General features: G+C 45.5%; 1 protein-coding gene across 1 annotated transcript in view; it reads left to right on the top strand.

Annotated features, from left to right (window-relative positions):
• ACVR2B (activin A receptor type 2B) overlaps window positions 1-24,881 on the top strand; it is a 108,252-nt gene that overhangs the window by 68,606 nt on the left and 14,765 nt on the right. The window contains exons 2-8 of the mRNA XM_037385180.1: window positions 11,212-11,419; window positions 15,169-15,278; window positions 16,629-16,780; window positions 17,918-18,061; window positions 19,164-19,307; window positions 20,206-20,354; window positions 23,984-24,098. Of these exons, the coding sequence (XP_037241077.1) occupies window positions 11,212-11,419; window positions 15,169-15,278; window positions 16,629-16,780; window positions 17,918-18,061; window positions 19,164-19,307; window positions 20,206-20,354; window positions 23,984-24,098 (1,022 nt within the window). The remainder of the gene's footprint in view (window positions 1-11,211; window positions 11,420-15,168; window positions 15,279-16,628; window positions 16,781-17,917; window positions 18,062-19,163; window positions 19,308-20,205; window positions 20,355-23,983; window positions 24,099-24,881) is intronic.

The raw sequence follows: 24,881 nt of genomic DNA, 5'->3' as shown, positions 1-24,881 counted from the left end.
CCCCCCTTTATATACTATCTCTTCAGCATCTCTTTTATAACTTGTCTTTAGAGAATCGCTGCAGTTATCCAGCCGTTTCTTCCGTGCCTTTCATTATTGTAACAGAAACAATCACTGGAAATTGCATGATGGTATTGGGTTGTGCTGTATTCCTTCCTCAGGTCGTTTGACGGGAGGTTTTTTTAATAGACCCAAAGGAGAAAGGTACATTTCTGTAAACATGAGAGAAGTCGTAGATGTGCTGTAGCCACTTGGGAGAAAACTCCATTGTAAAAGAGGCTTTTAAAATTGCTCATGTGGGATTTGCCATTAAGTGTGTAAAGACGAGAGAAATGGACTTCTGATTTGGCTGACAACTTGCTTCTCATTCTCGAAGAATTTTAGGAATGTCTTTACTTCCTTTTGGAGGGCTTAAGGCTAGTGTGTGATTGCAAGGGCTAGAGAGTTGCTTTTCTTCCTGCCTCACTTCTCTTTCAGCCTAGGTTTAGCTGCCTTCCCGTGCTTTGACTGAAGTTTGTTAACTCTTGAAATACCAGTGTATGCAGAGAAAGAGGCTTTTAAATGTCAGCGGTTTCTTCTTTTGCAAAACCTGACTGATCTGAAGATCTAGGATGTCATGTAAAAGGTGTTGCTTGCTTCAAGGAGTTATCAGGTATTTTCATACGTTGTGCTGTGGGTTGAACTGAGGAAACTGACTGGGATGTAGTAACCCATGCTTATCCTTCATCACTGTAACAGTGGCTATAAACTCTGCTAGCACTTGTTTGTGCACTGTGCTTCGATCGTATTCTTACCCTTTGAGCTAAAATACACCAGGGTGTCAGAGCATCAGTGATTGTTCATGCGCTGGGGAATACAGGTCAGACTGGCAGCAAAGATTTGCATGTCTTATTCTCTAGGAAATGGAGAAATATGGGAATTTTGTCATACTGTATTTTGTATAATATGCAAATGGTCTTTGCCCAGAAGGGCTTAATTACCTGTCAGTAGATTGAACCCTTGAGCAAGCTGTAGGGTGCCATGAGCTTTGCTGCGACTCGGGGCTCTATGTAAAGAGCTGGGCAAGCATCCCCGACGTGGTCCCATAGTATTTCTTCTTGCTGAAACCCTTCGTTCCTCAGAAGCAAAAGTTTGGGTTTCTCAGGTGAATAAAGTAGAGCCCCTAGTTTGTTTCAGCCATCAATCACCCATTGTCACAGGGGAACTGAGGTCTGAATTCACACATCTGGTAAGATGTTCTGCCTGCCACTGCCTCCCCTTCAGCTGGCTGGCGAGGAGAAGCTCAGTGCCTGTAAAGCTACGGAATAACAGGAAGGTAATCTTAGAAACCTAATTTCTAGATAGAGGGAATCTTCTACTGACAGAGTTATCAAATTTAATTCTTCCCTGAGTTTCCCACTTGCTCATGTAATCTGCTGATTAAGTGAGTCATCTCTACAGTGTATTTGAATTTTGGTCAATGGAGTTTAAAATGGTGATTTTGAACCCTGTCCCACAGTTCAGAGTGAGTATGCTTTTTTATTTCCTTTTTAGCTCTGTCCTGCTGAGAAAACTGGCCAACTCTGAGCTTTGATTATTCAAGTGGAAGAGGGTGACAAGAAGACAAACAAACACCATTTAGTTCTTGGGGGCATGCTTTCCTGATGCTTGACCTTTTGGACTTCCAACATCTTCTTGTCCATTTACATGCATTACAGTTTTTCCAATTACCAGTGAATTAAATTTGGAATTGTGGTATTTGGAAATGTCAAGCAGAATCAATAGAAAAGCACTTGGGGCCCAATCTTAGTAGACTCAGCACATTTTAAAGCATATTTGAAATGTCCCTGCTGATAAATCTCAGAGGACCACGTGTAGATTATGAATTGAGGTGCTGCTGTTTGGGTACTGAAGCTGTCTGTGGCTTGCCAGGTGTGCTGTGGTGTGTTAGACACACATCAGTCTCTCCCTGGAGAAGACCTTCGCAATCAGGAGCTCTGAAAAGCATTTCTGCTGGTGGCAGCAGCATGGGAAGGCGAGGATGGTGGGATGTAGCTGGGATGGTGGGATGTAGCAGGCACACATAAAAGAGCCGGGAAAGGTACCGCCAAATTGCTGTTCCTTAAATCTCCGTAGTCCACAAGGAGATGCTCCCGTATCCTCAGCCCTTTGCCTGGAAGGAAATTTCTTTGTAGGCTTGCTTTGAAAGCTTTTCAAAACTTCACTGTGTGTGGGGAAAATATTTATGAACATACGTGATTTCACTTCCTCCTCCCATGCTCTTTGGAGACCTCACGCTGGCTGCTGAGGAGAGCAGGAGAGAACAAATGATTATGTTTTAAATGCTATTTCAGAATTTCTTGCATATTGTACTTAGTGATTTGTGGCATCTGGTCAAAATCTGCCCTCTATTTTTGATTTTCAGGAGTGTAGCTGGAAATATCTTCATTTGTAATTAAACTCTAATACTTTCTGTCACTGAGGCTACGAAGTTTGGCGGCTGAAACAACCTTCTCAGTAGCTTGTTTGCACAGTGCTTAGCCCACAAGGGTCCATTTTTCATGCCAGAAAGCAGCCGTTCCTGTTATGAGCCAAATAAATGGGCTGCTTAATGTTTTTATAAATGCACACCTCAAATTTTTTAAAAAAGAAATTCTAAATAACTGTGTGCTTGTTTGAAAACTCGTGGTCTAGGGAGAAAACACAACCTCTCCTCTCTGGAAATCCTGTATGGAGCCAGGCATTTTCTTGGCATGGTGGTACAAAGGAAGCCAGGAGATGTCTCCTAACAAGTAGGGAGGGTGGCGGAGCAGTTGGCACTTACCCGCTACGTTTGTGGCAGAGGTCCTGCACGAGGTGGCATTCTTGGGGATGGTCACACATGGATAGAGAGCAGCTCAGCATCTTGGGAAGTTTGGATGCGCAGTCTGCAGTTTCACATGTTCCCCACCCTGTGCCACGTGGAGGCAGACGGTTGGTGGCAGTGCCCTTTTTGGATGCGTAACTTTGTGTTCATCGAGGCTGACTTGATTTTGTTTCTGTTCTCTTGGGTGCAGCGGAGGAGTGTGTGTCTGTATTAAGAAAAAAAAAAAAAGAGAAATTAGGCGGTTTTTTGGTGTTATTACTAATCCAGTTTGAGCTCTGCTGTCCAAATTGCCTCGTTTGTGACCCAAAGTGCATTTAAACATGAACTGCAGAAGCACCACGGCATTAAATGGTTTTGATTGATCTCCCTGATGGTTTTATTAAAGAACTAAAACGTTTTTTGGGGAGACAGATACAGTTAGTGATGCAAAGGGAGAAATCTAATTACATTTTGGCTTTGTCCTTAACTGAAATGCTATAAAATAGGATTTTTCTAATGGATAACTAAAATGATCTCTTCTTTAAATAAAATATAGAAATGACCAGCTGAGTTCAAGTCAAAAATGCTCAGCTTCCAAAAATTGATTAACTGCTGGCAACGTTTCTGTCCTGCCACACACCAGTCCAGCCAGTGACCTGGCCAAACCTCCATGGATTGCTCTGCCTGGCCAGAGGAATGATTTACTAAACCTTTTCCTGAGTGATCCTCCCCTTTAGGCCAAGAGATTAATCTCATCAGCAATCTGTGTGTGTGTGTGCATGTGTGTGTGTGTGTGTACACTCAGTATTTCACTACATTGAATAATGCTGTCATCTCACTCAGCTCCATCTTCCTGAACAGGAATCTGCCTGGTTTTATGGACTTGTAAGGAGCTGGGATGCTGCATGTCTCTTCTCCAAATCCTTCTCCTATCCACCCTATCTGACTTAAAATACCAGGGAAATTATTCAGAAGAATTAAAACCTTTATTGCATCCTTTCCCTGAGCTGGCAGTAATGACTCTTTAAACATGCTCCCTGTATTTTACAAAACAGGTTTTACTAGCAGTTTGGGGGAAAATTCTAATAAAGATCTAAGTTATTTTGAATAATTTCCTTCTTATCTTTTACTGATTTAAGCCCAAGTTAAAAAAGAGATATATGATGGGGGGTGGGGGTGGGGATGGGGGGGGGGGGGTTTGCTACACAGATGTCCGTGGAAGCTGTGAAGCATGAGTCATGGTGTGAATATAGAAGCCCTGAGTTGTCATCCCTGGTGAGCAGAGAGGATGTATTTCTTAATATTAAAGTTCCTTTTTTAATTTTAAAAGAAAATGACTTAAAGCCTCCTGTCCTTCTGAGACTGGTTGTCAATGGCATCATTGCAGGTTACCATGGCAATATATGCTGAGATAATAGATTAACAGCCATTGATTGACTAGAAAACTTAGAGCTCTTTTATCGTGGGATATGCCAAATGTATTGACAGAAAACAAAATTCAAAGTAATATCTTCCCTTGACGTTACACCGTTGCTGTTCTCAGTGCTGCAGGGGCCTGGTTTTACCTGATCTGGCTCAAGAACCAAAATATTTTGCAATAGTCGATGCTGTACCAGGTGTTTGGGTTTTTTAATTAGCCAGGGCAGTGCCCATCCCTGCATCCAGCTGGCTGGAAGGGGCAAGCCTTGGGTGTTTAATTATTCTGTGGCTAGATGTATGCTGGCCACAGACATCCCCAAAGGTGGGGTGAAGTTTGGGCTTGAGAAAGGGGCTTTGCAGAGTCAAGGGGGCTTGTCTGTGTTATATATGGGGCTCTGCCATTCCAAGGCTTTTGTGGAGGAACAGGGGATGCAAGCAACGAGTCTTTAAACCCTCGTGTGCAGTTATGTATTTAACCACAGATGTCATCACTAGTTTGATGCTTTGCCTAAAAACGTATTTAGACCCTATTATTTAAGTACAGCAGGAATGAAATCACCCCGCTTGGGGAATAAGTGCTGGAGCAACACTTACTAATTGTGGATTCATTGTCGGCTCTGTAGAGATGCAACTGGCTGGTCTCTCTGGAGCAACATTTTCCAAACTTTCCCAGTCGTAAGCCTTTCTTTGGCTTAATTTTGGGATCTGGAATGCTAGCAATAACTATTACAATTGCTTCAGTTTGCAGTCCTGCACATAACTTCTGGGCAGGTGTCTGGGAGAGGGAGAGCTGGGGGACAGCAGCCCTCTTTTCCTGCCTTTCCCTCCCCTCCCAGTGTGCTCTACACATGCTTGGATCGTGGTCCCCCCACTGAAGGATGTGCCAAGATGCAGCCCTGTGTTTGAAGGCGGCTGTTTTAGCATCCCCGCAGGTGCTGAGCAATGGGAAGGGGCGGGTGTGAGCTGGCACCGGAGTAGCTCATCCCAGCAGATGCTGAGCTGCAAGGTGAGCGCCCAGCAGCCTCTTATTTCCCAGCTCTGCTCAACCATGCTGCAGTTTGAGGGATAGCTCTTGAAAACAAACCCAAACCTCAAACAAAGGGCCCGACTTTCATAATCACACATGCAAGAATGCATCCACAGTTGCTTAATTGCTACATGCAATTACCCTCCAAATTAGAGGGCAATTACCCCAATTCAGTGTACAATCTCTGTCATTTTATATTATAAAATTACATGTACAAATAGCTATATAGGGACATAACTAAGTGTTTGCAAATAACTTCAGTTGCATACACAGTTTCATACATAAAGCCCGGTGGTTTTGACAGTTAGGCAAAGAGACTGTCTGGTAAATCACTCAGTGTTTATGCAGACTATTTTGACACGTCCCATCTTTTTGTATATACTTTCATTTTAGCTTTTAAAAAGGGGACAAGCAGAGATAAAGAGCTGAGATTTACAGCAGCCTTCAGCCTTGGGGAAGATATTCCCCATGTATCTAATTATGAGTTAGGAGCCCAGCAACTGCTAACACCTAGACCCAGAGTTGCTACACTGGATCTTGGCTATAATTTAGCAGCTGTTGGATAATGACACAGCCTCAGTGATCTGTCAGCAGCTCCAAATTAGAAGAGCAGAGTTTAGTCTCAGATCGGCAGCAAGGTCCCATGCCTCAGCAGGCTGAAGTCCTTCAGTTCAAGAGGACCCATTTTAATGAGCTCCCTCTCTGCCTTGCAACTCCCAAGTAGAGGAGAGAGGTCTTCCTGTGTCGCATGGCGTTTCAAGTGCTCTTCCCATCGTTACCTGCCTCAGATAGGTGCTGGGGGTCTTGCTCAGCAAAAACCTAGCGATGCTTCAGTCATTTGGAGCAGAAAATCAACCCGAGGGAATGGGCGTGACGATGGTTTCTCAGGACCACGGTAAAAATGTTGATTTCCACCCCAAAAATGGGTGGTGGTGGGTAGCCTTCCTCTGCCTTCATGATGCGTTGGGAGTTATTTCAGCTTGGTGGTATTTTGCATAAAGGTATTTCTGCGCGGCTTTTGTTTGAGGAAGGTGTCGGGAGAAGCCACATTGCGTCATCCCCGAAGTGCTGGGTGGATGCAGTGGGATGCAAGAAACCCATCTGCTCCTGGAAAGCCTAATTCTGCCTTAGACTTTGATTTCAAACAGGACTTCAGACTTTATTCCTTAAATGACTGTTTATGGATTGTGGTATTAAAATGTTTACTGTTTTTGTCTGGCTGCTACCATGAGGCTCTTTTCGATGGAGAAAACTGGGGCTGGTAGCAGGCTGCGCTGCTGGAGATGCCATGCTCCTGCCCGGCATGCGTGCTCATGCTTTGCTTGCTCAGCGTTTTCTGCAAAGCGCTGCCAGTGCAGTGAGGCGGTTCTGCCTGCAGTAGTTTGTGCAGGCAATCGTCCAGCCGTGGTGGAAACATCTCCCCTGCAAAATGTCTATGTGTGGGGAGGGCCAGCAGATCCACCTGTGTTTGTACCTCTTGCCTGTACCTATTGGGAATCTCTGCTGGATAGGAAACAGCTTTTTTTTCTAACTTTTGCTTTGTGGCTGGCGGAGTAGGGTTAGGCAGGAGGGTAATGGGAGCCCAGTGAATTAAACCAAGTTCCGACAGCCATCTTCAAACACTGGCTTAGCAAATCTTTTATATCTCGTTGCGCCCAACTCCTGTTGACTTTCTGCCAAAAGCTTAGCAGCTCCCTGGTGTGTTTATTTTCCATCCTGTATGAGCAGGGTGTCCTTACCAGGCAATGCCACCGAATGAAGGGTGTCAGGAGTTTGCCGACCACTTACTGACGCTGGTATGCAGGAGACAGCAAGAGCGTTGGGGGGAGGGGAGGGCAGAGCCAGTGGGACACAGCCCCTTTAGTCCTTCTCAAGCTGTGGTTTGTTACTGCATCCTTTTGTTTCAGGAAAGGCTTTTTTTGGCCAAAATTAATCCTGTCTCCTCTTTCGGTTGTGCAGGTTTGGTTCAACATCTGCCTTTGAGCCAGGTTGTGCTGCTGGGCGTTGAGGGAAGCCCACTCAAGTCCAGCCCAACCCTTGTTGCGCTAATGCATCAGCTGTGTCCAGTGGAAGGAGACAAGCGCTTCCTGCAGCCGTTTTGGGGCAATACCCTCTGCTTTTTCTTGCAGCTTGAAATGAGAAGCAGGACATGGTTGATCTGTGTCTCTCTCACCTGTGTCACTCGGCAGAAGTGTCCAGCTCAGTGTTTCTTACAGACCTGCAGTGGTTTTGGGGGAATGGGTCCTTATGTATCCATTGCCTAAGGAGGGAGGAGGAGGCAGGAGAAACTACATGGCTTCCCAGAGATGTAGGAGCAGAGCTCCAATTTCCTCCTCTTAGTCATCACCACCCCACCTTTCTCCCTCCAAGGGACAAAACCCTGTTTCAGTTCCCCCTCCTTCCATTCAGTTGAGAGTTTTAACATAGCAAGTGCAGGTAAAGCAGTTAGCTACAAACTTTGGTCTCTGTGTGATCCATTACAGAGGCAAGGTACGAGTGTTTCTCGATGAGCTAAAGCAGCAGGTAAATTAATACCCAAGTCTTGGAGTCATGCCTCTTCCTGCTGAGACCATCTTGGGCACAAACAGAAGGGCTTCTCGCAGTTCTGAGCACCCAGCGGGATGAGGGTCCTCACCAAACAGCTTTTTAAAAGGGTCTGGAAGCAGGTAGCAAACACGCAGGTTTCAAAAGTGTCTCCTTAATGCAAGCATCCTTAGGAGCTGTCTTAAGGAAAGCATACATACATTTAGTCATCCAAAACTTTATACATGCTTTTATTCAACTAATCTAAACTTTGACAGCAGGGGAAAAACTGTGAAAGGCCTTTTTCCTGGCACGGTTGCTGTTTGCAGAGTTGGGTTTGCATGTTTGCAAGCAGATCTTAGTCTTCAGCTGAAACTTGTTCCAGAAAAGACAACTGTCTTGGGGGAAGGGAGCCTGGGCTCAGCGCAGGATTTAGCAGCCTCAGTTTGCTGGTCCCACAGCTGATACAGCTCCTGTTTCACATCTTTTTAACATTCCCTTTTCAAAGCAGAGTGGAAACATCAAATCTCACCACAGCTTTGTGCATTGCATTGGCCTTCATTGCAGGTGGAAGAAAACAGAGTCTACATAATATTGCTCGAGGTTACAGATGGAGGTGGCTGAGCCAGGATTAGATTTTGGGGCCGCTTCCCAGGCAAATGGCTCATTAAACCTTCCTGCTCTCCAGGAGATGGGGTTGGGGAGGGAGAGGAAATTTCCATCTAGAGCAAAAGCGAGATTGGGTTTGGAATGATGGAAATGATATTACAAAATGTATTTCAAGGGCTGGACCAGAAGGCGATAGTGAGTTATTAGCTATGAAGTATCAGCTGGAAGCCATGTGAAGTATTAGAACGAAGCTAAGATATTTATTCATTCCTTTATAAATAAAAAGATATCGCTCTCCCTGCACACAAGGCAGTGTTCCTTCGCTTTCCTGCTGTTTTAACCAGTATTTAGGAAAAATGCTTAATCTGCCCTAACAAAGTGTGGTGTAAGTATCAAGAGAACAAATACCAAGGCTTTAATGAGGAGCGTCAATATTGACACAGTTCTGTGTTAAGGGATATCGGGAGGTTGTTTTTATTATAGTAAGCAACTTGTCAGAGGAAAACTCAAATGTAGCTTTGCAAGTGCCGATAAAACCTGCAGGTGCTATTGAAATTGAGCTCTTGTTCATGTGTGCTGTCAATATAATTTCTAGTTTCAGAAGTCAGCTTTATGACTTTCTCATACCCCTCTTCCCTTGCAGTCTCTCCCACGATGCAGATTAAACATTCCTCCCCAAAAGAGTTATTGAAGGATGGAGCACCTCTTCAACTTGCGAAGAGATCTTCCTAGTCTGATGAGTTTGTGCCGTACCATGAAAATTGCCCACTGCTGATTCCAGGTGTTGGTATCAGAGCAGGCTGGACACGGCTCCCCTAGCTTGTGCATAAGCTATGGTTTCTCCTGCAACCTTCTTGCAGTTCCACTTCTGCTTTGTGGCAGATCATTTGCACTCCTTGCGTGGCATGTGTTGGCAGCAGAAGGTTGTTTTTCTACAGATCAGGCTACACTGAATAGTTTGAACGCAATCTCTGGCTCAAGCACCATCTTTAACGGGCTCTCTGTGCACTGCAAAATTGGAGGTGAATCCTGCTGTGAGGTAACAGCGTGCAGACTTGGCAACTTGTGGAGTTGCAGGCTGTGGAAAGGCAGATCAGGCTTCTCCCAGCTTCCTGCTCCCTTGGGACAAGTCATTTAATCTTGGCATGTTGGATCTTCAGTTGGAAGTAATACTCCCTTCCATAGCTGGGTGTTGTCAGGGTACTTACATCAGTAGTGGGTGGGTGTTCAGGTGTGGAAACGATGAAGCTACGGAAGGTATCCGGGGCCTGGAGCTGGTGCCTGTGCTCATGCTGGTGTTTTTTCTCTGCTGGCTGTAAGCCACTTGCTGCTCAGCATCTTACGAAGGCTGAATTGCATTACTTTGTAGAGGCCTTTCAGAACTGGCTGGTTTGCCATGTTGAGTGGGAATCACAAGCTGGGTTGCAGTTATATCATGCAGACATGGCCCTGACTGCCTTAATCTCAACATTAAAGGTTGTGTCGCCTTTGGAGAAGATAAAGAGTCGTGAAAGTACTGCAAATTTTTCCAGCCAGAAATTTAGTTCTGTGCTTTGCAAAGGTCTGGCTATTCTGGGAGCGCAGCAGTTTCATTTCACCATCCTGTGGGACCCATTCATGTTTTTTACTTAGTTGTCAACACATTTTATTGGGCTACCTATATTTTTCATGATTGCAGTCCAGAAAAATAACAGCCAGGTCTGACCTTGCCTTAGGTTGGGTAATCCGGAAGAGAGATGGCTGCAGGGCATCTCAGGTTTTACAAAGTCAAAAGCTTCATGGTACCTTTTCTGATTGTCTGCTTATGCCATGTGTTTGTTTCATTCTTCTTCTCATTTTAAACTAATCCTCAAAATGCCATAAAGCAGAATATTTCCAAATGGAGATAGGATTTCTAAGGCTTAGGACAAAACAAGCCATCTGTGTTTCCTTGCTTGATTCCAGTTTTAACTGAAGTGTCTGTAATCGTGTTTCAGTTCTGTGCCGTGGTGTCTATGGGGGAATTGTTTCACTTGAGGCAGCAGGAGGTCCTTGGTCCTTTGATACCAGGTTCTAAAGGAGGGAAGATGCACAGGCTGCGGAGACTCTTTGTTTCGGGTGGCCACATGTCTGGGGTGGTGAGAGCTGTTTGAGGAACAGTTGCATTTTGCTGAAGGTCTTGTTTGAGCGGAGAGGCAGTGTGAGCTGTGTCAACTGCAGCTAAAACCATGCCATTTATTCTATGGAGACTTATCCAAATAAGACTGAACTGGGATCTAAGTGTGGAACAGGCACTGGTCTGGCCCTCCTCAGCAGGATGGATATAATCTATTCTCAGTTACATCCTATACACATGAGAAACCGTTTGTTTTTAGGTGGTGTTTCTCAAAATAGTGGTGGAGAGAGAGGGCAACTCCATTGTGTGACACCCCAGCAAGCGGCATGTAGCACCCTGGGAGGTTGTCTTGCTTAAACAGGGTTTTTGTGGCTACAAGGTAACTGGGTGTGGGTTGCCTCGTACATCCCCCCATGTCAGGGCCCTGTGGTTGAAGCACTGGCCAGAGGAGACCTGGGGGTTGGGTCTCAGCTGGGCTTTTGACTTCACCATGGGCTCAAATTGTAAGCCTGTGCAAACCTGTGCTCTCTGTTCTCCATCTCACATCAGCAAAGAATAACCTTCAACACCATGCTGAAGCTCACTTTGATGAGCTGCTTAGTTCCCAGGAGGCAAATGTATGCATCACCTAAAGCATAGCCACCTGGAGATGTGTCTCCTGGGATCTGTTTCTGATTTTGCTTGAACATACTTGGGGTTTGAATTTTGCTTTAGGACCAGGCCATGGAGAGGCTGAGACAAGGGAATGCATTTACTACAATGCCAACTGGGAGCTGGAAAAGACCAACCAGAGTGGCGTGGAGCGCTGCGAGGGGGAGAAGGACAAGCGGCTCCACTGCTACGCCTCCTGGAGAAACAACTCGGGCTCCATCGAGCTGGTGAAGAAAGGCTGCTGGTTAGATGACTTCAACTGTTATGACAGGTAATAGCCTAACTGGTTTTCTGAATCCAGGTTTAATTGTTCCTCTAAGTGCAAAGGCTCATGATATTTGCATCAGGAAAAGAAAGCCAAGTCCAAGTCAGTCAGCCCATTCATCCCCTATAATTACTTCTGTTGCTAATGCAGGTCTCAGAATTGTCACTTTTCTGCGTTGACGTTCTAAATAGAAGCTGCAAAAGGTACTTTTAGGGTTTTTTGTTGTGGGTTTGGTTGTGGTGGTTGGTTTTTTTTTTCCTTAGCAAAGCTTTGATAGTTCTGGCATGCATTGAAAAACCTGTCCTGTATCATCAAATGAAAAGCAATATGTTCTTCCAAGAGCGTTTGGCGATACAAAGGAAAACTTGGAATCATTTGGAGCTTTCTAGAAAAGCACAGATATCTGGGGGTGGTTAGAGGTTGAGATATCCTGGCGTTGTGATGTTGCAAAAAGTTTCACTGTTCTTTGGCTGAGTTAAGACGGGCCAAGAGAAAGAGTGGGGCAGCAAAAGCAACAGGTGTGGTTGTGTGTCGCTGCCTGTAGCAAGCTGAAAAGGAGCAAGGTTTTGTAGCATGAAGACTCCAACCTCATTAAATGGCTGGGAAAATAAACTAGTTTTTTCTCATTTCCCTTGATGGAACTCTACAGAGGGGAAAAGAATTACAGCTAAAGAAAATAGCCCTCTGAAGTTTCACGGTTAGAAAGGGTAGTGTTCAGTAGCTCTAGACTTACTGTTTCTGTTAAAAAAAACAAACATGCCAATGAGCAACCAAGCCACCCAAACCCAGCCCTTTCAGTAAGGATTAACAGAACATAAAATTCAAGGATTTCACCTGATAAAACACCAGTATAGGTTGATCACACCTTTGTCCAATTCCCAGCTGAGCATCTTTGTAGCTTCTAATTCCAAACATTTTAGGACATCATGACCTAAACCCTGGGTCTGAAGCTGGGACTAGATTTATTCCCATGGGTGGAGAGTTTTCTCCCTTTGGCACTGTATGCTATCCCTACTTTTGTGTCCGTTGTCTTAGCTTTTCCCAAGTGTGAGTCGTTCCTCATCTTCATTCTATTCTTAGCCCCGGGGTTGCTTTCCCACCACACCTATTCCCTTGCCAGTTGCGTAGCCAAGCTCTATATATAGTTAAATTTTTATTCTTTCCCGATAAATCAATCCTCCTTGGCCCATTAGTCATCTTAATGCTGATCCTTCTGAGAACAGAAGGTCACTCTCGTTTCCTACTTCCAAGCAGAAGTGTTTACTGTAAACAGATTTCTCCTTTCAATGCCTGCTCTCGTATACAGTGACACTTGTATTGTCACTGAGTGTCTCTGCTCAGGGATGTAGTGGTTCTTAAACTTTGTCATAATGTGTTGCTCTGTTAAAATGGTAAAAAGTTTCCAGGGCTCCTCACAAGCCTTTTTGCAGCCCCAGGGTAGAGCATCCATTATCCTGCAGGCTGATTCTTCAAAGACACAGTTCCAGGGCAAAGCTAAAAGATCTTCTGAGAATTAACAAACAGTACAAGTGTTGAAAGCAACATTTGAAATAAAGGTTAGCTTTAATTAAATAAAGGCTGTTTAAATGCAGTCTTCCCCTCCCCCCCCCCCCCCCCCCCCCCCCTTCCCTGAGTGCCCTCTGCAGTCTTTCATACAGGTAGTGTTGCATCCCAAGACAGGAAAAATGGCTAAAAAGATGATTTTTCAATTGATGCTGCTGTGCTGACGCCCTTTTTGTCTCTATCTTCAGCATCTTTGGATACCGGACTCCTGGGTGCAGCCTTGGGAGATGCATCTGTACCTATCTCTGCAAAAGTGTCCCCTGGATGCAGGGCACGGTCCTGTTATTCCAGGCTGCAGCTCCCCTTGGAGCACAGGCAGCACATGCTGCTACGTGCCAGATGCTACCTCCTTGTTGCTGGAAGATGAAAAATGCAGGAGTGCAAGGGTTGGGATGCTGAGGGTGATGGCTCCTTACTCTGTTCTGTATCTTAAGGAAACAAGAACGTGGCACATGTATATTTAAGGTTATAGGAAAAGGTAGTGTTTAAGAATAGACTTGTGTGCTCTTTGTTTATTTACACAGCCCCACCAGAGAGATTGTGTTCACGTTCCCTTGAAGAGCACGTGTACTGCTATGAAACGTGCCCTCAGTGCCATAGAAAAATGTGTCATTCTCTCCCACTGTCTCATTTGTAATATTTGCTAAGTATAACATGTCATGTGTACCTGGATGGCTGCCCTGAGCGCACACCAACTCAAAGACAGGGATAATGAATTGCAGATGTGGAGCAGGCTGTTTTCACTCATTAGCTTGATTTCTTAACCAACAGATTTAGCAAAGGATGTGTTTTCTATTGAAGACTCCAATACTGATGCTGTTAAATCCAAAGGGCTTGTTATCTGATTTCACGAAAAAGCATCTGGAAACATTGCTTAACTTGTTAAATCTTTGTTCATTTGAATAAGTCAAATAGCTGCTTTTTTTGCTTTGAAGTTTAAAAAAATAAAAGCCTGAAAAACAAACCAAGCGTTTCCCAGCTGAGACCTTGCAGGAGACATTTTGGCTATAGCCACTTTCCCCCCCCCCAAAAGGAGTAAAGCACTGAAAACTACCCCGTGTTATGACTGAAGAGAGCTCTTTCTTCTCGTGGCAGTATGTCAGTGATACCACAGAAAGGGAGGCTTGGCATGGGTTCATAAATGAGTAATAATGTCAAACACATATGATTGTTTTGCTACTTCCTCCGAGTGGTCAAAGGAAGGAAGTTATGCATATAATTTAGCTGGGCTTCAGGAAATAGTTTGATACAGTTCTCTGCGGAGAGCAGCTCTGCAACCCTCGTAACTAAAAGCAGAGGGTAATGTAGCAAAAGGTGGCAGGGAAGGGAAGCAGACATTGAAGAAAGAGAAAGAAATGACTGCTAGAGCAGTGCAGAAATCACTGCACGGCTCTTTTGGCATTGATCTGTGGGAGAGGGAGGATGTGTGAAAGTGGAGTTGGTCTGATCCGTGGAAGTCCCCTAACACCTTGCACAGTGTAGAAGGAAACCTCAGTGCTGAGGAGGCTGTAGCGCTACCTGGATAACAGGCAAATACAAAAAAAATGAGAGCTGCAACCTGTTTTTCTTAAAGGCTTTCATGCAGGAATAACTTTTTTAAAGGAGGAGGTAGCATTTGAAAATTAAACTTAAAAAAAACCACAACCCAAACCTGCAGCCTCCCTCCTGCCTGCAGTGGGACCGTTGCTGCTGGTGTTCGATGCCCTTCTAGCACGTAGAGTTAGCGATGCTCAAGGCGGTGAGAGCAGTCCTCGCTCAGCCCTCATCTTATGTACTTTATGGCACAGTCTTTAACTGCATGATCAAATACTCCTCTCCACTGACAGCATACATACAGGCTGTGAGAATGACACTGTTCAGGGAACAAGGCATCTCTCCATCGTTTTTCTGCTGCTCTTTCAGTTAGCGGCGGCGGCTGTTATTTATTACTCACCATCTAATGCCTTCAGTACATATGGAAGCATTTGTTTCCTTTACGGTCTTTTCAAGGGTCTTTGCTATCCGCTGGGGTACTTGAACGCCAAGTTGTTTTCTGTAAGTGGAGACTGCCGATCTATGCAGCGCAGCAGCAGGAGAAGGTGCATGGAGAAGACGATTTGGGGCAGGTCAGCTCCCCAAGACCAGAGGCAGGAGTTGGCTGACGTTGTTTTTTCTCTTCCCTTCATTGTCATGTCTGTCCCTCCCTGACACAGGCAGGAATGCGTAGCCACAGAAGAAAACCCTCAAGTGTTTTTCTGCTGCTGCGAGGGCAACTATTGCAATGAGAAATTTACCCATTTGCCTGAAGTCACTGGCCCAGAAGGTGAGTGACTCGGTGGACGGGGAGTTGGGGGTCTCTTCCTCTAGACCCAGTTTGTGATGACTTCTGGGTTGTTGGATACATCCGAGAGGACACAAAGCACCATTTTGGTTACAAGGTCCAGAAATCCTTCTGCTACAATTCTTTAACAATAGTTTTTTAAGGTTCTTTCACTCTGTGGGTAAAATGTGTTGTCCCAGCACCTCAGATACCACCAGCAAGGATTAGTTTTTCTTTATGGTGGATGTTCACAGTGGGATATTACAAAACCAAAATCCTGCACAAGGGGAAGAGGGCAGAGTGATTTATACAGCATGGAAGAAGGCTCAAACTCTTAAAAGGTATTTGACACCTTCTTCATTAATTTTCATAGGTCACAGGTCTCCAGATACCTTGAGCATTTGTAATTTTTGTATTTGATTGCTACTTTGTTGGTCTGGGGATTGAAAGGGAATGGGTGTGTGTGTCAGCTTTCAGAGTTTGTGGGTATACTTCAAGGAAGGAAAGTAATAGCTAGTACTTCTTCGGAGGCTAATAGAGAAATGATGATTCTTTCAGCTGTACGCTTGCTAAAGTATCATTCAATACAAATTATTGAAGCAGGTGGATTTTTTCCTTAGGATGGTTTCTTTTGCTATCAACTACTTACATTTACTGAGATGTTCCAATAGACCATTATCAAATTTTCCTGGGCTTTCCTGTTAGGTATTTAATTGTTTACATGGGGTTTATTATCTCCTGTTATTAATGTACCCGTAGCAACCTAGTAGCAAATATTATTTCTCTCACAGTTTTTTGTTTAATTTGGCAAGTCTTGCTATTTTTTCCTTCCCTGTCTCCAACATAGCAACATGGCTCCATTTAGTATTCCCATTGTTTGTGTCTCAACTGCACTGATGTAATTTGGAACAAGAGCTACTGTGGGAATAGTGCATTTGATTGTGGCTCCGGCAGCATTCTACTAAAAACTGACACCTTGTCAATCACTGTAAAAGGCAAAGCAACACTGCTAGGGATTTCATGCACACTTAATACCTTTGGAAGGGTTAAGAGGAGGAAATTTTCTTGCTGTATCCCAGCAAGAAATACCCATCTTAAATAAAGGTCAGATGGAGGCTCACCTTGCAAAGTGTGGTTTGGACCATTGTAACTCCATTACTAATAGCCACATGGAAAGGAGTAAATCGCAGAGTGTTATGAATACTGTTGGATGTGATGGGACATGCCATTAAGCGTTGTCAGCTTTGGAGGAGGAGGAAGGATGGGGCTGGGTTGCATCTGGACATGTAGCTGACAGTGCTGTTGCATGCCTGAAGGGTCCTTCCCCTCGCTTACCCTGCTCTTTTCTCGCAGTTATATACGAGCCACCGCCACCAACGCCCTCCCTGCTCAACATCTTGGTATACTCGCTGCTCCCCATTGCTGTCCTCTCCATGGCCATCCTCTTGGCCTTCTGGATGTACCGTCACCGCAAGCCTCCCTACGGGCATGTCGACATTAACGAGGTAAGGGAGTTACTCCCCTTTGTTTGGACCTTACAAAAGGCATGGAGGCTGCGTAGTATATGTTCACATCCACTTTTGCTCCACCCTTTTTCAGGTGGCCTAAGTTTTCTTCTCTTATCTTTTTGAAGTTGGTGGTACAGCTGGCCAACGTGGTGGTGTTAGCATCCCCTGTGAGGCTGATGGATTTAGATGGGGTTATCACCACGTCTGAGATTCCTAAGGGATGGAGTTCCATAGCCCTGCTTGTTGGCTACCCTTCCCCCCAAAATCTCCAAGCTGTTGCCTGTTTTCAGCCAACTTTCAGCAGAGGAGCAGAGATCAGAGAGATGATAAAGTTTGTACCAGCTTTACGGAGGGAGGGGAGATGCTTTCCCTGTTGAAGCTCGTTTTTATGAGCCATCAGAGAATGAGTGCAGGAGGTCATCCTCATGGTCCAAAGCCATCAGGAACTGGTCCTCGCTGGCTCTGCTGTGCCCTGAGCCTTCTGGTTTCTTCTGAAGGGCTGAGCAGCTACCTCTCCCTCCCTCCTCTACCCATTACAGCCCATACTGTGAACCTTTCCCAGCTGAAAGCAGATAGGACAGAGCTCCAGCCCCACGCATCCTGCAGGGTTGCGTTGTTCTCTTGGACCAGTGCAGAGTTTAAACAGATACGATCTTTATGATGCTGACAGACCTGTTTACTGCCCATTGCTAGGGTTATGTGAAACATGGCTAATGAAGTGCAAAGCAGTGGGAGGTTTTCGGTGTAGTTGGCTGTTGGGTCACAAAGATCAAGAAGTTCCTACTTTTGGCAGGAGGTAGCCTTGAGGTCATCAGTGTTTTACAGCCCAAAATAGCTCTTGCTTTGAGAACATGGGAGAAATCAGGTTTTGCCCAGAGGATGGCAGGTAGGAGTTTGACACACAAAGTGACAGCTGGAGGCATAGGTTGTTATAGATGTTCTATACAAATACCCTACAAAGCAAGATAGGGAATTTTGGGCTGCTCTTGCTGCAGACAGTACGGCTAAATAATTTGTATTAAATAAAATGTTACTTCTCTACACCTCTTTCCCCATCTGCAATATCTCCATTCCTCCCCTCCCTTTGTTTTACTGTCTGTCTTCAGCCGGTGACGAGGTTTTTCTCTCATGCAGGACCCTGGCCCGCCACCGCCTTCTCCCCTGGTTGGCCTAAAGCCTCTGCAGCTCTTGGAGATCAAGGCGAGGGGCCGCTTTGGCTGCGTGTGGAAGGCTCAGCTGATGAATGACTACGTAGCAGTGAAAATCTTCCCTATTCAGGTGAGAAAGGCATTGCATTAGGTTCTCACTTGCTGGGCTTCCTCACCTGTGCTGAGATGCTCTAAGTGCCCATGGAGGCTATGCTTTTTAAGGCCATAACAAAAATGCATTTGGACTCTTCCGCTGGGGGAAAAAGTTCAAGGACCCTCCGTTCCTACACTTTTCTCTGTATTATCTCCTTACCGAATGCATCCTGTAGTAGTAGTTGTTGCAAGAAGGGCAAAATCAAGCACATTTTGAAATCTGCAGGGTATTTTAACTTCACTGCAAATGTCCGTGGTGTTAAAGTCCAGTAAGACAGCGTGCAGCTGCGATGCCCAAAGCACACACAAAGGACCAAAGCCCTGGCTTTGTGTGTCTTGCCTGGGTAGATTGTAAATCCAGACCCGAACCTAGCAAACAGTTTACTGCTTACAAAGGCACAGCCCCGGCGCTGTGAAAGCTAATTGCACAGCAGCATTTCTGTCAGCTCACGTCTTCCACTCTAGGAAACCTTTGAACACTCCTGACTTGACTCTCTAGGAATTGCAGATGGAAACAGTAAAGCAATCAAAACTCAAATGAAAGAAGAATGACTTAAACTTCTTTGCGCTTCTCTGCTATCTCCTTCATTAATTTTTTGCTCAGTATTTGTTGTCATAGTGTCGTTAAAGGAGATTTGCACATATTCTGTCCAAGCCAGCTGTGACCTACTGGTAAATATTCAATAGAGCCTAGATTACATCTTGCATTCATAACAGTTTCAGCTACAATGCGGATCTGGGTGCTGTATGCACAGGCTTTATTCTTGCAAGCATCCTTAGGAAATCTTGACAAATCTTATTTCTCAGTGAGGTTGAGTTTGGATTCCTCCTCGCTCGCCACACATGTGCTCTAGGAATAGCTGAGGATGATTTTGGAGAAGGGAGACTGAGAACAGCTACTTCCAGTCTTTCTCCAGCGCTTACCTTTTAGGAAAACAGCCTCATTCTGAAGGGACACATCACATCCAAATGCTGGAGGGTGATATTAAGAGGACCGTGAGCATCTCTGACTGAGCTGAAAGAGCTGTTTGCTTTAAAGGGAAGCGTGATCTTTGATGGTGCATTTCTCCCTGCTCTAGGATAAGCAATCTTGGCAAAGCGAGAGGGAGATTTTCAATACGCCTGGCATGAAGCATGAAAACCTTTTGCAATTTATCGCAGCAGAGAAAAGAGGGACAAACTTAGAGACGGAGCTCTGGCTAATCACAGCTTTCCATGACAAGGTAACGTATCATTGCACATACATTTTGGGAAGGCAGAGAAGCGGCTGGTTGTGGAACAGAAGGGTTTGGTGTCTAATATTCTCCCAGAAACTCCCCTGTAATCTCTCCAGTCTGTCCCTGGTGAGCTATGGCTCAGTGGTAGTGGAAGAATGCTCCTCCCCCCCTACTTCAAAGGCCCTTCCTTTAGCTTTCAAGGCTTTCCTACACAAATATAAGATTAATAAAGGTGGGACCTGGCGGGGAGAGAGAGGCACAAAAGACTACAGCTCACATATGTGGTGGTCACCATCCCTTACCATGCATAGTTGAGCACGTGGGAGCCAGGTGTCACAGACTGTTCAGTCCCAACTCACCCCTTGCAGATGGGCTCTGTGTTTGCTTTTGAAGCTCGGGGCACACCTCCGGCTTCATGAATTGCTTTAGTTATCAAACAGGACTAACACTTAAAATAAAACAAACACACGCAAATCCAGAGTTGAGCCAGCAGTGTTATCCCTCTGTTTAATCCAAGGTCTACTGAGTCAATCATTGCCACAACCAGCTGATATGATGCATCATCTTCTTGCATGGAAGGCTTTCCCCTTTCTTAGGTTAGATGAATTGCTCGGTTTGAGATTATTTTGTCCCTTCCTTACCTCCCTCCACTTGCCTGGCAGATTAGTACACTCCTTTTAGACATCCAGACACTTTCTGTGCTGTCAGGGGCTGAGGACTCACGAACGCTTCTGGGTTTAATTTCTTCTTCTTTCTTACTTCTGCTAGTGATTTTTTTCCCCCTGTAGAATCAAGGTTCAGATTTCTCAAGCACTCATTAAAACCATTTTCTGAACTGATGAGTTAGCACATCTGTCACGTAGCAGGGTCTGCGATTAAGAACATGCGATGTCCTGTTTCGCAGGGCTCTCTGACGGATTACCTGAAGGGCAATATTATCAGCTGGAATGAGCTCTGCCATGTTGCAGAAACAATGGCCCGTGGCTTGTCCTACCTTCATGAAGATGTCCCTTGGTGCAAAGGTGAAGGACATAAACCTGCTATAGCACACAGGTACGGCTTCTTTCCTTGACACCATTCAAGTGCTGTGTTCAAATGTTTACAATCTCTTTGAAATGATGCTGTTGAATGAAGGAGGAAATTGTGCTTTTAGGATGTGAATGCCTTTTAACCCAACAAATCCGATGCTAACGCAAGAATTTTTTTCAGTCACGTATGAAACGGTGAAGGGCATTGTGTCCTGTCTGTGAAACAGTCAGTGCAGTTGGTAGTGGTTCATGGCAAATGTCTGGAGGGTAGGTGCTTCCCTCTGCCATCAACTCTTCTCTTGACATGTAGTGGGAAGGAAAATCTGGTTGCTGCAGAACTGCTCTTTGAAAGGACTGTGCATGATAAATCACATTATAATCTGTGTATTTCTGTGGCTGTACCAAGATTTGGACCCTGTTTTTCCCTAAGTGTTTTAGACTGATAACTCCACTGCATGTCTTCCCACAGAGCTTTTGATCATTAGGTAAGAAATGGAGAAATTGTAGAAATGCAGAAAATGGCTGCTATTTATTTTTCACTGTAGCTTCATAGTGCCGAAATCGTGCCAGGGTGCTTAAGATGGACACCAGCGCAGGCACCACGGTGCCTCTGAGACGTCTCGGCACATGCTCCAACCCACCTGGGTGGCAGCTCTGTGGGGACAGCGGGAATCCAGAAAGTGGTGGGTTAAACCATCCTCGATGCAAGGATCCTTGTTTTAGCCCCTCTCCCAGTTCCACTTTGCTTGCCCTGGACTAAAGCATCTCTACCAGCTGGTTTGCTAGTGTCATGGCAGGAGGGGGGAGTTTTCCAGAAGGGATTTATGCAGGCTACATGCTGTAATCCACTGCCGTACTCCCCCACCACCCACTGCATTTCATCTAGGAGGGACTTAAAACCCCACGGTCCAGCTGCAGCAATTTGTACCCGGTCTAATGGGCATGTCTTCATGTACAGCAAGATAATCCCTGGTTTCGCAAGGCTGTCCCTGCCCCCAAAACACACACCCCCTCCCCGGAACCTGAAGATTTCTGAGAGCTGGGGGCTGTTGAAAGAGCCTGCAGCTGCCTTTGTGCTGCTCCTGGAACTGACCCCTGTGTCCCTGACATTTGTCCCTGTGGAATAAAGGCAGTGGTTTATACATGAAAATTCCTAAGGGTGGGGAACAGAGAAAGGCTATAGAAAAGCTTTAAAGCCACAGATCGTGCTCATTAGTGTCCCCATCCATTTAGCAAAAGATAAAAGACGAGAATGCACCATTTGTGTGAGTTCAGCACATACCTAGGGAAGAAGGATTTCAGGACACACGGGACCTCCCTTGTTTTACCCCACTCCTTTTATTTTTGTTTTAAAAGAAACCACCAAATACGTTTTCAGTCAGGGGGGTGGGATTTTTGAATGGCTTCAGACAATGCATGCGAGGAGGCGGGGTTGCCAGGTGGGACTCCCCGAGTCACTGCTGGGCAGGGGTTCAGCCAAGGCTTTACTGGCCCCTGGCACTACGAGGAGGATTAAGGTTCTGGGATCGCTTGTTGGTGCGAAAGTGCCCCCACGTGGAAGCTGAAAAATTCTCCCGTGCTTGCTCTCTTATTCCCTAGTTTGAAGCATTGCACAGAAAAAGACGCTTTCTTCTTTTCAGGCCACTTTACCGGTGGCCGTTTTAGGATGGTCTAATGCATCAGGTGTTAGTGGGAATTCTACGTGGCGTGGCTTGGATTAAGTCTGTCTCCCTGTCCTGGGTATGTTTGCATTGCAACTCACACTTGCCGGTTCATGGGGGATTGTGGAAGGAAGGAAAGCGTGGAAAAATGGGGAAATGTATGGAAATTGGGGGGAAAAAGGAAATACAAAGGGAAGTCCCTACATCATGTATCAAGATGTGGTAGTTAACTGTTGCATGCCCGAAGGGCAGTGCTGGTGAAAACCAGCAGGAAATGCCTTTGCAATAATACTGATTTACATCCCACTTCACTTTGGAAGCATATCGTTCTAGCAGACTGTAATAATTTCTGTGTGGTCCTAGCTGAGCCACTGCTTTGCAAAAATCTCGTGCACAATCTGTATCATCCTGGAGGGCATAATCCCCTAATGCTGACTGAGCAAAGGAGTTTATCTATGTCATTAGATGATGGCTGTTTTCTAAGCCTGTGGGGAAACTGCTATACATGGAAGCAGTCAGTCTCTAAGACGACAGGTATTAGGTAAATGGTGTTTTTCTGTGTAACAGAGGAGTACAAATGTTATGCGGGCTCTGCAAAACTGTACTGTGTCCCTAGAAACCCCGTGTGTCCCCTTGTGGTGATGGAGGCTGGTTTCAGCTGGGGCTCCCTGGTGTATGGTGCTCTCCAACTTCACTCTCACTTCCCCCATCATAATCGTCAAGCCAGAAATACCCATCACGCTGTATTTAGTTTAGAAAGCAAAAATCCTTTCTTCTGATTTTTAAAGTTCAGAATCAGGGGCTGGGCGGTACAGGATGATTTTTGTTCGTGGTGCTTTGAGCTGGTGCTCTGGCATCTGAGGCCACAGTGAGCAGCCCTTCTCTATGGTCCAGCAGTTTCTCTCTTCCCAAAGAATTTTGACAGGTCTCTCTAGTGCGGAACAATTGTATCTGCCCTCATTAATTATTTTGTGCAGGCCTGCAATGTCCTGCAATCAGCAGGGTCACCGAGTGAATTGATGATAGGGAAATTATAATGCTGAGCATACAGGACAATTGCCATCTGCTGTCTAAGGTCTGTAATTTAATTAGATTGCCAAACATTCCTTTTCAGATGAAAATGCAGGAAGCCCAGGGAACAGGGCTTGACTGGATTAGGCATCTCAGTGTGACCCTCTTCCACTCCCCCCTCCCTCTGCAGCCCCTGCAGATTTACCTGAGCTGCCCTGAAACCATCGTGCTATAGCAGAGGACTGACACAAATGTCCCCTTAATGCCACCTTCAACACAGACCCGCCATCTCTCTGCAAATGCTTACACCTGCCCAGCAGCTGCCCAGTCCGATCCTGACAGCTTGTCTGAGTGTGGGCTCACCCCCTTCCCTGCTTGCTTTCCAACCCTCCAAATTCTCCAGGGAAGATCGATCCTGCAATTAAAACATAAGTGTAATAGATGACTATGGCAAAAGTCTGTTGAAGCGTGTTGTCAGGGTGAAAAGAGTCCCACCAGCATCTGTTAATTTCCAGGAAGATCTAATTTCGTAGATAGGAGCAAACATCCTTACTAGGTTAAAGAGTAAATGCACCGCCTGAACCTGTCTTGCTTTTGTTGTTGGGACTGAGAACTAGTAAGAAGTGCTCAGAGGTGGGGGTCCACAGCTGGTGCTCAGAGCCATAAATGGTGCCTTATACTGCCTGCTTTAATTAAACACCCCCCTTCATATCACTCCTTGCTTTTATTTTGAGGTTGATTCACCACAGAGTTTGACTGACTCTGCTGGGCAGCACAGGGCTGCTTGGTTGTGTTTTAGGGACACAGGCAGTGAGAGGCAGCCGAATTTGTCAGAGCCAGCTGTGCCGGGCAGCTGGGGAAGGAAGGAGCTGATCGCCGGGGGCTGCTAAGCCTAGAGACTTACAGCGTGGTCTGTTGCAATGTGATTTGGACGTGTGCTGTAATAAACCCTTCCCAAACTTGCTTCTTGGCTTGTCCATAGGGACTTCAAGAGTAAAAATGTCTTGCTGAAGAACGACTTGACAGCAGTGCTAGCCGATTTTGGACTAGCTGTACGGTTTGAACCTGGAAAGCCTCCAGGGGACACTCATGGACAGGTAATCATTATCGTCAACAATAACATTTTAAAAACTTGGGCTTACCATAGCTCCTTGGAAGTGGGAGGTAGTTTGTATAGATGCATTTAATTCTCTTTGAGATATGTATTTTCCATAAAAGCTTGTGCTCAGACATAAATTCCAGGAGCTGCTTTGATCTGGGAGAGTGCTCAGACCCCCCCTGACCACTGTGCAGGTGAGGTTCCCCCAATCCCAGGGGCAGGCAGCTTCGTCCTTCAAACACAGGACTTGTTGGCTCTTTATTGCTTCGGTATTAAATATTCGTAGAATCATAGAATACCAGGTTGGAGGGAACCACAAGGATCATCTGGCCCAACCTTGGCAAAAGCACAGTCCAGCTGAATCTTAAAAGTGTCCAGTGTTGGGGAATCCACCACTTCCCTGGGGAGATTATTGCAATGGCTGATTGTTCTCATTGTGAAAAAATTTCCTTTTGTGTCCAATCGGCATCTCCCCAGGATGTATCCATTAATCCTTGTCTTTTCCATGTAATGCCTTGCAAAAAGGGAGTCTCAGTCGTCTTTGTAGCCACCCTTTAAATACTGGAACACAGTGATAAAGTCTTCCCTAAGCCTTCTTTTCTCAAGGCTGAACAAACCCTATTGTCTCAGCCTTTCCTCACATGGCAGGCTTCCCAGCCCTTTGGTGATCTTTGTGGCCCTTCTCTGGACATCTCCAACCTGTCCACGTCTTTTTTTGCATAGCGGGGACCAAAACTGAACACAATATTCCAGTTGTGGCCTGACAAGCGCTGAGTGGGAT

This window comes from Falco rusticolus, chromosome 4, assembly GCF_015220075.1.
Source record: "Falco rusticolus isolate bFalRus1 chromosome 4, bFalRus1.pri, whole genome shotgun sequence".
Taxonomy (NCBI): domain Eukaryota; kingdom Metazoa; phylum Chordata; class Aves; order Falconiformes; family Falconidae; genus Falco; species Falco rusticolus.
This window is presented reverse-complemented; position numbering and strand designations above follow the sequence as displayed.